Raw genomic sequence first — 15,194 nt, forward strand, 5'->3', positions numbered from 1 at the left:
TAGGCACAGTCTATCTATCTGATACTCCTTGATTCTTCACTTGAATACATTCTAAAGCATGATTACAAATATATGTATATCTATCCAAAGGATTGAGTCGGCCCAAAAGGGATCAAAATCCGAAGAACAAGACATAACATGCAAAATGAATAAGGTCGACCTCCGCCAAGAGATTCCTTAAGAAAATCCAAAGGATGAAATGTAGAAGGTTGGCCACACACCAAGAAAAATTGAGATCAATGCCCAAGGCTCCGCAAGCTTCGGAAGGGGTTTTGGTAGATCACCAGAATAGGTCTCAGGCAACCAGTAACAAAAGAACAACTGGTAAGAAGAAATTGTCATGGAAACCGATAGCGATATCTTGCCGGAAAGTGATCCAAATGAGATGTGGTTTGAAATAAAGAAAGATGATAAGTCTTCAAGTAGAATCCAACTCCATAGGATCCAGTGAGTCAAAACTGGGACACATAGAAAGGAAAACTGAAACTGCAAACAAAAAACAAAATAGAAAAGAAAATATTTTTGTTTGATGCAAGATTGCTATAAACTGGGGATGCTCCTGCATCAGTAATGTTGTTTCACTATTTCATTGACTTTAATTTTATCTATGGTTAATACATTTCTTATGTAAGGGTCTAGAACATGTTTTCCCTATTTAGTATATAAAAAATATAAGTAAATCAAGATAAGATATCTCTTGACATTTTTTAGATATTTATTTATAGTATTTATATGATTTATTTTTAAATGATATTTTTCAAATCATATCAAATTATGTGATGTGTTATATAGTTAAATTCTAATTAAATAGAACACATAATAGGTTTTTTTTCCAATGCATAATCATACATCCTGCTTTAAAAAATGAATATGTAGAAACACTAAAATTCCTGGTTAAAGTATAAAATTCATATCATATTATTCTGTTTGCTAATTTCATTTGGATGTATGTTACTCAATCAAATGATTGACTAATTGCATGTGTTATAAATGGTGTTCCTATTTGGAGGTCACCTTCTACTAAAGAAGAATGTATGTTTCACTTTACAACTCACTCATATAAAAAATGATGCATACTTCCACTCCTTTCCAAATTTTAAAATTATGATATGAATTACTAACTCTTTTTATTTTTATTTTTAAGTTAATTAAATAGATGTTTGTGTGATTTGGTGTTATGTACTAATGCTTTTAAAGGAAAAATATTTATATTCATTTGACATCCTCACATCTCTCAAGAATATTGTCATCATAGAGCACTAAAGGAACAAATATTAGTTAAACATTTGAATTGCATGTACTAAGAGGAAAACTACATCTACAAACATTATCCTACAAAGATTGTTTGATGTCTTTCAACCTTTGAACACATTTTTTATTCCTGGCACTTAAGATAACTTATATCCTTATGACACAAAGAAAGTTGATTATATTAATAAAGTTCTCAAAACTTTCATCTTAATGTAAAGAACATAAGACTAGCAAATTTTTGGGCTATAGAATAGAAAAACTTATTTTTCAAGAAAGAAGTTGCCTTGGGTAGTTTTTTTAAGCTAGATCATGAGTAGTTTCTTATTCATGGAGATATAAATCACTTTTAGCTCAATTATGTAAAAAAGTGCTCAATAAACTTTCTCAATCCAAAGTTTTGACATCTACGGGTTGAGCCTCCCATATTAAAAATATAAAAATATATAAGATACATAAAAGAGTTATAAGAAGTTAAACTTGTTGACTAGACACATCATAATACATCTTTTAATAGAGTTAAAATACCCAGAATATAACATTGATGGTGTTAAGTGGATTACAATGAGCTTATGAAAGGTGAAAGAATATACTATTTTTAATTTGTAAATTCCTTTTAGTATTTGGCCATTAAAATTTTGAAATCAAGATTTAGGTGCCATTGTCCAATTTATTTCAACCTACCCTTCCATATTGGATTGTAAGATCTTATACTTTGATTAAATGGATGGAATAAACTTTTTATTTAAAAAGAAAGATAGATTTCCACTCACAATCTAGGATAGACTTAGACTTCTATAACAACAAATACTAGCATCATCTTTAACACCATCTCCATGATTACCTATTAAAGTATGCTCCCATTTTTTATTTGACTATCATATTCCTAATAATGACTCTTACGCTAAATCCACCATCATACTCAATCGTATATTCTTCTTTTGTCGGTAACCTCACAAATTTTTTATTATAAAATGAGTTCTCATTACAACAGATTTTATAATTTAATATTTATAATTCCTAGTATGAGATTTTGGAGCAAACAACAAAGAGCTAAGATCTTTTTGAAGCATTCATTCAAATAATTCACATGCAATCTCTATGCTTCCACATTTTGCGCGTATATATATATACTAGAGTAGTTGTAGCTATAAAATCTACTTCGATAGATTTCTATTCCGAAACTCCCGTATTGGTACAAGATAATCAAATGGTTGTAAATTTGGGTTGAAATCTATCAATTGTATTTGCTTAATATATATATATATATATATATATATATATATATATATATATATATGCTAGAACTATAAAATTATGAGACCACATTTATTTGAGTCATCTTGTCAAACACTACCTTATTTATGCTTCCACATTTCATATAATGTCTATCAAAATATTTCTAGCTGCAATATCTAAAAGGAATCTCTCTTCCATTATGTTTTTATGGATGTTTATACCCCATTTTGATGCAGGGACTTCACGGGGTCATAACTTTTGACTCGGTTGTCTGATTGGGCTGAAATTTTACGTGGATGTAGATCTTGAGGAGTTGATTGGATTGCTGACAGAACCTAGTTTGCTAGGGCCTCCAAAAATTTAAATTTCCAAGGGCGGATTCCTTCATCTAAGACCTCAAAATTGGCTTTTACTTTCTTTTTCGATTTTTTAGAAAGTTGGTTTTTTAGTTAATTTTGAGCTCATAATCTTTTTGAGATTAGAAAATTGGTTTTTTTGTGTCGTAGGAATGTTTTTTAGATTTCTAGAAGATTTCATGATTTTTGGGATAGATTTGAAATTTTCCTTAAATGACAATTTTTCGGATTTTGTAAAAATCTCCCCAAAAGGAAATTTTTGGTGATTGTTTAAAATAGGGACTTTTTCATTGTAATGGCAGAATGGTTGGAGTTGCAGAAGAGTCATGAAGAACATTTGATCTAGACTTGTGTTTATTTCTGATTATTCTTTGTTATATTGGTTATGTTTTAACTGGCTACATCACATTTTAGTACACATAGGAAAGATGCTGGCAAAGGTTATGGAATTTAATTTCTTGTCTTCTAATTACCATGCTCTACTTGTACAATAAAGTATTCATTATGAAGAAATTAGACAATCTGAAAAATGAATGAAGGTGGAATTGTGTCCAACCATCTTAATGAATTCAACACATTGGTTACTCAACTAATTTCGGTGGGTATTAGCTTGGATGATGAAATTAAGGCAATTTTTTAATTGTGTTTGTTGTTGAATACTTGGGAAGGAGTTGTCATGGTGGTGAGCAACTCTATGGCTGCCAAAAGTAAATTGAAGTTTGATGATGTAGCAGCCACACTCCTTAGTGAAGATATATGTAGGAAGAACTAAGACCCTTCCTCCGCTGAAGCTCTAACTATTGTTAGCAGAGGGGGACTTGAAAAGAGACGCAAAGAGAACAATTGAAGAAGATTGAAATCTATTAAGAGGTCAAAATCCAGAGGTAAATTTGGTGATTGTTGGTTTTGTGGCAAGGTTGGCCACACCAAAAGGAATTATAATTCCTACAAGAAGGCATAAGAGAAGGTCAAAGATAGCAAGGCTAATACGACCTACGATAAAGATGATAGTGTTTTGGTTTTGTCTACAAGTGAAACTACTTCAAATTCGTGGGTTATAGACTCTAGAGCCTCCTTTCATGCTACTTTGTTTACGACGTTTACGAAGGCCTTCTCTAATTATCAAGCAGGTCAGTTTGGAACTGTATATCTGGGAGATAACAAATCTTGTGAAATTATTGGTAAAGGGGATATTTTATTACCATTGAAAGGAGGACGTAAATGGTTGTTAAAAGATGTTCGCCATGTTCCTAAATTAAAGATATCTAAATCTGATTTCTATGAGTCATCTTTATTCACAAGATTGTCATACTTTCTTCTTTAAGGATACTTGAAAAGTAACGAAAGGTTCCATGGCTATTGCCAAGGGCAATAAAGTTGGTATTCTTTATGTTTTAGAAAATCTTGGTGAAGTGGGAGCTGCTATGCTACTTGTACATGGTGACTCCAAACTTTGGCATCAAAGGCTCAACCATATGAGTAGGAAAGGCCTAGAAGTGATGATCGAAAGAGACCAATTACTTGGTTTGAAATCAGTAGATTTCGACTTTTGTTAACATTGTCTTTATGGCAGACAAAAGAGGATCAACTTCTTGAAGATGGGTCGTGACAAGGATACGTCACCTTTGGAGCTCGTGTATTCGGATTTCTTCGAACCAACTGAGGTAACCTCTCTTGGAGGTGCAAATTATTTTGTAACCTTTCTTGATGATTGCACCAGGAAGGTTTGGATTTTCGTGCTCAATAAAAAAGCTGAAGTGTTTAGTAAATTCAAATTTTTTAAAGCTCTAGTTGAAAATCAGAGTGGCTATAACATTAAGTTTTTGCAAACCGATAATATTGGGGAATTCTATTCATTAGAGTTTGATACTTTCTGTGCAGATAATGGCATTTGAAGAGTTAAAATTGTTTTGTTTACACCTCAATAGAATGGAGCAGCGGAGAGGTTAAATAGAATGATTTTGGAAAAAGTACGGTGTATGCTTTCCAATGTTGGACTGGGTAAAGAGTTTTGGGCAGAGGCTTGCAATACAACGATATATTTGATTAATCGGAGTCCATCCTCTCAATTGAATTTTGGTATTTCAGAGGAAGAGTGGTTGGGCAAAAGAATAACCTACAGTCATTTCCGTGTGTATGGTTGTGAAGCCTTTGCCCTTATCCTCAAAGAGAAACGAACCAAATTGGACACCAAATCCAAGCGTTGTATTTTTGTGGGATATGGTGAAGACCAATATGAGTTCAGATTATGGGATCCATCCAAGCGTTGTATTTTTGTGGGATATGGTGAAGACCAATATGGGTTCAGATTATGGGATCCAGTTGACAGGAAAATACTTCGTAGCAGAGATGTTATTTTTAATGAGAGAGTGTTTCCACGATTGAAGGAACAGGTAAGGCACATCACCGAATATATACTATTAGCAGATATAGTTAATAATGGTATCGTTGAACAAACTTCTTCAGAAGATCATTCAGTGCCTTCTTCTTCTCCCACCTATGTTTTAACACATCTCCCCATTCCTACGTCATCCTCTCCATCGAGCAGTATGGCCACTAATCTTAATGAGGAAACAAACATTATTTCTGCTCCGACTGCGTGTCCTTTCCTCTCACGACATAGGGAGTTATTGTATGGACCAACAAATTCTTTACACGGCTCTGCAGGAGGTAACATGGCAGGTTTGGATGCCACGACAGATGCCCCTACTCCCCACGCCATGCCATTACGTGGGTTTTGTGCTGGACCCCACACTATGTCATGTGACGTTGGAGATGTATAAGGTGCTACACATCTGCAAGGCATTGGAGATGTCCATGGCACTACAAATCTGCAGCGCATTGGAGGTATCAAAGGTGCTAAAAATTTGCAAGGCATTGAAGATATATAGGGTATTAAAACTATGCAAGGCGTTCAACATATGCAGGGTGTTGGACAGTCAAGGGAGTGTGCACAACATTTTTTCAATTCAAGGGAGCCCACGGGTGTTGAAGAAGAGCTACAGCTTGATCAGGCCCGTGGCTCCTCTCCCATGTCTTCAGCTCGTAGTTTTTCCTCTGTTGAATCCAGAGGTGCTTTGAATAATTCGCAGGCAGTAGGCACACAAAAGTCAGGGGATCATTCTGGAATAGGGGTGTGCCCTTCAAATACGGGGGAAAATCCTTCCAAATTGCAGATGATAGACATCTTTAGTAGTCCTGATTTTGGTCACTTAAGAAAGTCTACGAGGCAGAGGAAACCTCTGGCCGAATTCAAGGATTATGAAATGTTATTACCTGAGTGCCCTGAATCTGTGATTACTGAACAAACAGAGCCGGTTAATTTTAAACAGGCTTGTAGTGATATTCATCATGATCAATGGATGTCCGTGATGCAAGAAGAAATGGATGCATTGATGAAAAATAATACCTGGGATTTGGTATCTCTTCCGCCTGGTAGGAAACCATTGAAATAAGACTAAAATGTTAAGATCTAAATATAACAAGACATTCAAATATTCTAGAAAATCCATGGCTCAATATTGGATCAATGGAAAGTCTAGTTTTTTAAAAGGCATTTGAGGAGGAAGATAGAAAAAATAATGATATAAATGGGGATTATGAAAAATATTATCAGATGATGTGATTGTCAATGCATACCTTATAAAGTGTTGACCTAATAGAATTTGGGGCTTCTTGTGTGATCCTATGCATGCATTATAATTTGTTCCATTTTATTTTTTTTATCTAAATGAGCTAATCAAAATTAATATTTTATTATCTTTCAATTTGTGTCAATTATACAAAACAAACAATAAAGAATTTTAAATTGATATAAGATAATCAGTTGTAACATTTTCTATGCATATTTAAGATATAATTAAAAATATATACACATATTTCTATCTTTTAAAAAAAAAAATCACTTTTGAAATTTATGAAATAAGATCATGACAGAGACCTTTATGAGAAATGCAACTTCAAAACCAACCTCCATAAGGTCCCCAGAAGGAGCAAAACAAAATACACTTTCAGTACCAAATCCAAACAAGAAGAGAGAATTGAATGACAGTCTCTCAAAGGGGAAGAAAATGCTACCATGCCAAAGATGTTGGCATATGTGCAGAGCATGATGACATGATGATAGTGTATGTTGTCATTGATGTCAATATGCTGAAGTATGAACCGATATGGTGTAGTAAGCAAACTGGCAAGAGAACCGGTATGATGATGTAAACCGGTATTTGTGAAAAAGTGAATCGGTATGTTTGTTCAAGGTGAATCGACATGTTGGTATGAGATCCGGTAAATGGAAGTTTTGTATTGGGGTTCCATTGGGCATGACTACCAGTTGGTAGTCTCAACTTCAGGGTTTCCGGTTGATGCATTCCAAGCTTGTGCGATTCAACCGATGACATCTTGTGATGAGTTAGCATTGTATGAAGACCAGATAAGTGTTGCCACGTCAGCCTTGTGCACGTGAAGGATTTCCTTGAGGATCTTGCATGGAGAGTGATCTTATCTACCTCGAGAATGTGCGAAGTCTCTGTAAATGGTGGAGATCGCGTGATGAGTTATCAGCTTCCTGAAGCGGCAAAGAATGAACGTTGGAGAACGTCTTGAGATCGGTTCAAGATTGTTGTATTCGATGCAGTGTGATTAATGGTCAGGATTGAACCGACTGGATTGTAAAACCTAAATGTTTAGGGTTTAGGGCTTATGCTACCGACCTATCTGTTTCCTATAAAGTCGATGATGTTTTTCATTTTGAAGTTGTTGGCAAATGGTATGTGTGTATCCCAATGAGTGATACTTGAATCTTGTCAGACCGGAGAAGTGTGTTGATATCTGCAGAGTGTGATTGTAGAAGAAAAGGAGCTAAAGTGGATCTGCCTTGGCATTGAGTGTTTTTATCAGATCAATGTATTATCTGTTGACTTCTAACCATTTCAGTAGTTGGAAAATCCCTTAATCGGGTAGCTTTAACAGGCTTTTGTGTAAATCCTTTAACAGGGTGACTCAATTTAATGTGTTCTTCAAATCCTCTTGCGAGGTAACCTTTAACAGGGTTCTAACCTTTAACCGGGTATTTAGCCATCCCTTAACCGGGTGATCCCTAGCAGGATCGGTTCCTAGCATAACCTATTGTAAAAGTCTCTAACCGGACTAGGCTCCTAACAGAGCGGACTTCAAAAGAGTTCAAGAATAGCTTGTGGGTATTCATCCCCATCATGGTTTTTCCCAGTTGGGTTTCCACGTGAAAAATCAATGTGTCATGTGTGATGCCTTTCATGTGATGGTTTAGTGTTTTATGTCAAACTGGTAAAATATGTTGAACTAGCAGTCATTATATTTTGATGATAGATTACCTGTTTATGCATAAGGGTGAAGTGGAAATGAGGTATTAGATTGTATGGAAAGCTAAGGGCTACCGGTTTATGTCCTTCACATTTTCACTGTGTTTTACCGTTAGTAATTTGGTTTAGACCGGTGTTAGCGTTTGCCAGTCAAGTGCACTGTTTGCAATCAAACCGGTTCAGGAAAAGTGTTTTTGCCTGTACTGATTCACCCACCCCCCCCCCCCCTCTCAGTATCGGTTTGGTACTAGCTGTTCATCACTTATTCATCAAAAGAGACCTAAAACACTTAAGGATGCCACCCACCATAGCTTAAAGGTCCCCCTCCATAGGACCGTCAAAATTGAGTAGAGGAGTTTGAAGCAGCATGACACAGGGAATGTGCAAAAGGAAAGTAGTGGTAGGGGCTACAATTGTCTTCATAGCCATGATAATAAAAGAAATAAACTGCCAATAGAAAATAGTACCCTTGGTGGGAAACCACACAACTAAAGGGACTTCGTAGCCACACCGAGTAGAGGAACCAAAAGGGTCAAGGTAAAAGGAAAACTTGAATTAATTGTTGCAATTGATTGATTTCGTGGGAAGAAATAATTGATTGTTTGTTTTTTCCCCATTGCAGGGTTGGAAGGATGGAAGGATTATATTGCCACATCGCCTCCATAACCAACATATTCTCCATTGCGCAATGAAATTACAGAGTGTTTGGCCAATGTGAGTACAACCGATTGGATTGTGGCGAATTCCTTCTACGCCTTGGATTGCAAAGTAGTGGAGATACAACGCCACAAAACCCCCGTTTACAATGTGGGTCCCTTGAACATGGGTTCCTCTTCAAAGCTCCAGACGTATTGAATGGCTGGATTGCAAACCAGCGCGGTCGGTTATCTATGTTTCCTTCGGGAGCTTCATGACTGGAAAGATCTCAGGTAAGGGAAATAGCAGACAGTCTCATGAAGAGCGGGTGCTATTTTCTGTGGGCGCTTCGTCCAGATAAAGAGGCGGGTCATGTCTCAGAGATGTTGCCGACTGGATTTTTGGAGGAATGTAAAGGGCAGGGGGTAATTGCGCCCTGGTTTAGGCAGGCGGAGGTTCTGAAACACCCTGTCGTAGGAGGGTTTTTGAGCCACTGCGGGTGGAATGCGGTCATGGAAAGTGTCTCGGCGGGTATTCCCATGTTGGGATTTCCTCTTGCAGCGGACCAGTTTTACAATTGCAGATTCATGGTGGAGGAGTTGAAGTTTGCGTTAGGGCTGAAAAATGCAGAGGATGGGAAAAGGATTATAAGAGCTGAAGAAGTAGAGATGAAGGTGAGAATGTTGATGGAAGGGGATGAGGGTTTGAGAGCAAGACAAGTAGCAATGAGATTTAGGGATTTGGCCGAGGAGGAAGTGAGTAAAGGAGGAGGGTCTGCAACTAATTTGGAAGTGCTAGTGAATATTCTGAAAGCAATTTGATAAATCGAGTTCCAATAGTATTTCATGCCTCGCTTTTAGTCTTATTTATCAAATATTTTTAGTTAACATAATTTCTGCGCGAGTTTAATAGAGCCCTGATCCATTGTTTTGTCTTAATTTATAAACTTGATTGTGACTTTCTTTCTCTCTGTCTGGTGGGTTGTTTTACGCAGTTGTTTATTCATCAAATTCTTGTTGTTTTAGTGTGTACTAGTAGCTATAGCTCCAGCTGCTATTAATGGAATCTCTATTAATTTCAGCTTTAAATTCAATTTTAACAAGGGTCAGTCCCTGCCAAAGGCTGCGAGCCGCGAGGCAGTTTGTAACAAGAACAGTTTGCAAAATGTTGCCAGAACAGTTTGCAGTGATCCCTGTTACGGTATGACTGTCATTTGGCAGAATTGTTTGTGTTTAGCAGAGATGTCTGAAATTTTAAGTATTTTAAAATTGAAAACAGGGGAATAAGGGAATAACTGTTTACAGTCATTACAGACAGAGATGGGATACTTTAACTTGGCCATGGTCTTGCTTAAGATCTCAAAAGTTGTTTGCTTTAACTAGCATTGATGGTTCCTGAAATGATGATCTAACTTAATCACATCAAATACAAACTAAAGTTTCTTGAAACGAAATTGTATTAGTCATCTGACATTCGTATTTCATAATCAAGAAGATGGATTGGAGGGTTTCATAGTAATTGGTTAGGCCTAAATCATTTGACTGAGTGAAGGATTCAGAAATATCCATTCCATCAAAGTGATCTGAGCTATGAAGTTCTAATAAGGTGACCGTCAGACCAAAACTTAATCTCGTTATATTGTTAAGCCTTAAATATATATTGATATTGATGCTCTGCAAAAAGGATTAGAAAATCTGTTTGATGGCAACACACACAAGAGCACAAGAAACAAACGTTAGTGTTAGAAACAAAAGATTATCCTAAACAGGCATATCAAGAGAGATATTAAGCATGAAATAGAAAGCATATAAACATAGAATAAAATAGCTAATCAAGATGCTCATAGTTGCTCCTCCCTTGTTCCTCTCCTCTCCAAGTCCCAAATGAGTGTAGCTCTTAGCTTTTAGCACTAGCCATAGATGCCATATGGAGATTCAAGATAGTTGAATATGATAAGCAAATGCTATGCAAGTGTAAATAGTGATGCTATGAGAAAGCTCTATGCTAATGCCAGTATAACAACAAAACTCTAAAATGCTTTCTTTTGCTTGAGGAGAAGGGTTCTATTTATAGAAGAAATGGGGAAATGAAGGGTTAAGATTGAGTAATCTTAACAAGGGTTAGGATTGAAAGATATTCAATCCATGTGAGACTTTCAACCCAATCCCATGTTGACAAGTGTCACCATGAGGAGGCTTGAGAGGAGTGATAAGGAGCATTAAATGCTTGAGGGGACATGATGGTTACCCTAGTCAAAGAAATAAATGCTTTGAAGAGACACATGGGTTACATGAGGGTTAAGTTAGGGGTCAAAGCCCTTAACCATGGGTGCAAGTGGAATTAACCATTAATGGTCATGTAAGAGTCATAAGTGGTTTGGAAGACTTTAGAGGTTAATTTGTTGAACACACAAAGCATTAATTTCTTTTCAAAGACTTTGGAGTCTTTGAGAAGTGACTCCAATTTGCTTAGGAATGTGACAATATTTAGGGGATGGATTAGGTTAATTAGGAAGGGTTTAGAAGAATCTAGAAGGGGTTTAGGCATGCAAGTGGATTTTATAGGAAAATGCAAGTGTGAGGAATTTTGGTATTTTCAATTAAAATAAAATCATTTATTTCAATTAAATGTTGTAATTTGCATTTGGATAAATATTCAAATAAATATTAATTTATTTAAATGAGAAAAAGGAAGATAAAGCATTAAAATGCTTGAAGACTTTGAGGGAAACCATTAAAGGCTTGAAGACTTTAAGGAAAACCACTAAAGTCTTAAGAAGACTTTAAGGGAAGCCATTAAGTTTGAAGACTTTAAAGCCATCAAGTTTGAAGACTTTAAGGGAAACCATTAAAAGCTTAAGAAGACTATAGAAGACTTTGAAGCCATCAAGTTTGAAGACTTTAAAGCCATCAAGTTTGAAGACTTTAAGGGAAACCATTAAAGGTTTCAAGTGGGTGAGGATAAATAGGATTTTAAATAAATAATTTATTTAAAATAGTTGTGCAACTTGCTTTTGTAGGAAAATGCAAGTGGGTGGAGGATAAAGGTGATTTAAATAAATGATTTATTTAAAATAGTTGTGCAACTTGCTTTTGTAGGAAAATGCAAGTGGGTGGAGGATAAAGGTGATTTAAATAAATGATTTATTTAAAATTGTTGTGCAACTTGCATTTGTAGGAAAATACAAGTGGGTGGAGGATAAAGGTGGGTTAAATAAATGTTAATTTATTTAAATGTGAGAGGTGGGATTTTGGGGGAATTTAAATAAATATTAATTTATTTAAATATGAGAGAAGATTTAATTAAATAAATATGATTTATTTATTTAATTAATGGTCTGAATTTGGTTAAGTGAATTAAATCAAATAAATTAAATAATTTATTTAATTAATAGGAGAAGAGGGTTAAGATGAATTAATTAAATATTAATTTAATTAATTATTAATTGATGGTTAAATAATCAAATAAATACTAAGTATTCATTTAATTAAGTGGACATATTTATGTGACTGCATTTGCCCCTCTTTGAGACGGTGCAGTTTATTGCGTCGTTTCAAAGAAAGAAAAATAGGTGTGAAGAAATGCTCCATAAAATGTAAATTTAATGGGTGGTATGCCCCTTTGAGAGATGGGCCAATTTTTTTTGAAAAATCAGGCGATCTCTCAAAAAAGAATGAAAAGTGGAGGGGAGGTAGAATAGAAGAAATTAGAACTAATTATGAAAGAATGGGAGAAAATGGAGTGAATATGAAGAAACAACAAGCCAGCGAGTACCCTGAGGTCATGCAAGAGATACATAGCAGATGTAGTGTGAGGTTTGGATTGATGTGATACAATTGATCAAAATTGGTTGGACAATCTGGTGCAATCGGTTTAATTGCCCCGGTCAAGTCAAAGCGTGACAGTGGATGTCAGTTGGTCCCTTGGACATGATAAAGTCTGAGTAAGTGAATCAAAGTGACCTGATGTGACTTAGACAATTGATGTAATTGCTCGATGAAGTCAAGGTATCTGAAGCAAAATACTCGTTGAGACTTAGACAATTGATGTAATTGTCCATTGGATTGTGTTTGATTGGTTGATCAATTGATAGTGTGTGCGTGGGATGGATGATTGTGGTGAATCATAGCAGCCCCGTTGAGACTAGGTCATTATGATAAATGCCTATTGTAGTCTAGATTTGCCATAATCTATTACCCGTTGAGACCCAAAGATACTTGATCAAAGTATCTATTAATAGTCTAAGTGTGCGTGAGTTGATGTACCTATGCAGATAGAGTAACTTTCTTGACTTATTGGATGACTTAGGATAGGAAACACAATCCCTCCTATTTAGAGATGGATGGTGATGAACATGGCTTGATTAGGTTGATTGGGACACGATGTAGGGTATGTGATGGTGATTATCGAGATGGGGAGGGTGTGGCGGTGGGTTCAATGTTAGATAGAAGAAATGGAGGACCTATTACATTCCTATGGAAGAAGAGGAAAATAGAGTATCCATTGTCATTACTATGTATGAATGATATGCAGCTATTTATGAATGTATGGATGGATGGAATGCAACGGAATGCAATATATACAAATGAGATGGAATGATGATCCATGGTGCTTTATTTTTCATCATTGAGCTTTAAAATGTTGTAAGAAAATACAAGCAACTTGACATAAAGATTCAAGATGACCAGAGTATTTCTTATATGGATTTTGATATAGCAAGTTAATACAAGCAACTTGATATAATGGATGAAGTTGACCTGAGTATTGCTTGCAGAACAGGCAAGGATTATCTCCTTTCATACATGAATTGGATCGTCCTCTTTGATCTTAGACTGATCATATCTTGAGACAAGTGCATACCGTAATAAGAGATAAAACCTTTATCTAGTTTGGATGAGGTAGGAGGAACCAAAGAAAGAGCATTGTACCTGCAAACAAACAATATATACATAAAGAATAAAGAATATGGATCCTTGGTAATGGTTCATGCTCATATAGTCGAGGTATACGCTGTAGTCAGCAAGCCGTAATGATCTATGACTGCATTTGGCATAAGATCACGTAGCTTGGTGAACTTCCCATGTAGACACCATTAGTACATGCCCCAGAACTTCATCGGAAATAAATTACAAAGGATACAAACAATTGCGGCAAGAACCTAAAATAAATAACCCATAAATCAATCAAGTATATGATAGCTTAAACAGAATTTTCTTGTCAAAGAAAATGTCATCTTGTCTTTGTTTTGGTAAGGAAGGATGCATCCTTGTTGAAGACAGTTTGTTGTGTAGATTGTTGATGTTGTTTGGTTTGATTGATAAATGGTCATTTAAGTATGTCACAATGTTTGTTTGGGATCTGCTCAGATGGGTATGTACAATGTATTGCCATGTTTTTTTGTTTGATTTTTTGATGTTTTCTGATGTTTTTGGATTTTGAATTGTTTTGAATGTTTTTGGATTTTGTGAGTCATTTTTGAATGTTTTTTTGGATTTTGTGAAATAGTTTTGAATGTTTTTGGATTTTGTGAAACAGTTTTGAATGTTTTACCCAATGAATCTCCAGTAATGTAGAATTGACTTCCACCAACTAGATTTAAGGGCATTGCCCCCAAGTGTAGACATGACTATGACAAAGCGGGATGCAAGATGCATGAAGTACTTTCTTTGATTACAGATCAAATAACAAGCCATGGTTTAGATGGATGGATGTGTGGATGCATGAATGTGATTGCAACGAATCTGAAAGATACTGGAGCTATTGTCTTTATGAGTGGCGCCTGTTTGCCAGGTTTTCGCCATCGCACTTACCTAAGGTGCCACCAGAGTGGTTGTTCACCGTTTGGATGCATGATTTTTCTTTACTTTTTTTAATGTTTTTGTATTTCTTCAGAATATTTTTCTGAATGTTTTTGGTATTTTCTGGTATGCAAGGGAGCCTGATGCTCTGTACAGCTTAGGTATAAAACCGTTTTAGGTGCATGCTGTTAATTGGATTTGCAAGTGGTTCTCCTTCTGATGTAGCCAACTGATATGCCCCGGACCCGAATACAACAGTGACAACATATGGGCCCAGCCAGTTTGATTCAAAATTTCCCTGATGTTTTCTGTGTGGTTGGTTGCGAGGATTCTCTCGTAGAACAAGATCACCTACCTCAAATGTACGAGATCTAACTCGGTGATTGTAGCTTCTACTCATGCGCTGCTGATAGGCTTTGAGGTGATTGTATACAGCTTGTCGTTTCTCATCAAGTAACTCTAAGTCCTGAAGACAGGATACTCTGTAGGCTTCATCATCTATCAGATTACACAAGGAAACCCGTAATGATGGTATCTCGACCTCAATAGGCAAGATAGCTTTTGCACCATAGACCAATGAA

At 35.9% G+C, this 15,194-nt stretch overlaps 1 protein-coding gene across 1 annotated transcript; it reads left to right on the forward strand.

Moving 5' to 3' along the window:
- The first annotated feature begins 9,132 nt into the window (after positions 1-9,132).
- LOC131875032 (UDP-glycosyltransferase 85A1-like) lies at positions 9,133-10,101 on the forward strand. The gene is made up of 2 exons (XM_059219033.1): positions 9,133-9,612; positions 9,841-10,101. Exons 1-2 carry the CDS (start codon positions 9,133-9,135, stop codon positions 10,099-10,101), a joined length of 741 nt encoding a protein of 246 aa, XP_059075016.1.
- Positions 10,102-15,194: the final 5,093 nt, after the last annotated feature.

The sequence above is a fragment of the Cryptomeria japonica genome, chromosome 4 (genome assembly GCF_030272615.1).
Source record: "Cryptomeria japonica chromosome 4, Sugi_1.0, whole genome shotgun sequence".
Lineage (NCBI taxonomy): Eukaryota > Viridiplantae > Streptophyta > Pinopsida > Cupressales > Cupressaceae > Cryptomeria > Cryptomeria japonica.

Bases quoted from the DNA above. Each gene is read 5' to 3' on its own strand.
- LOC131875032 (XM_059219033.1), top strand. From the start codon at position 9,133: ATGAAGAGCGGGTGCTATTTTCTGTGGGCGCTTCGTCCAGATAAAGAG. The intron at 9,613-9,840 runs GTGAATATTCTG...TTGTTGTTTTAG, and splicing joins CAACTAATTTGGAAGTGCTA to TGTGTACTAGTAGCTATAGC.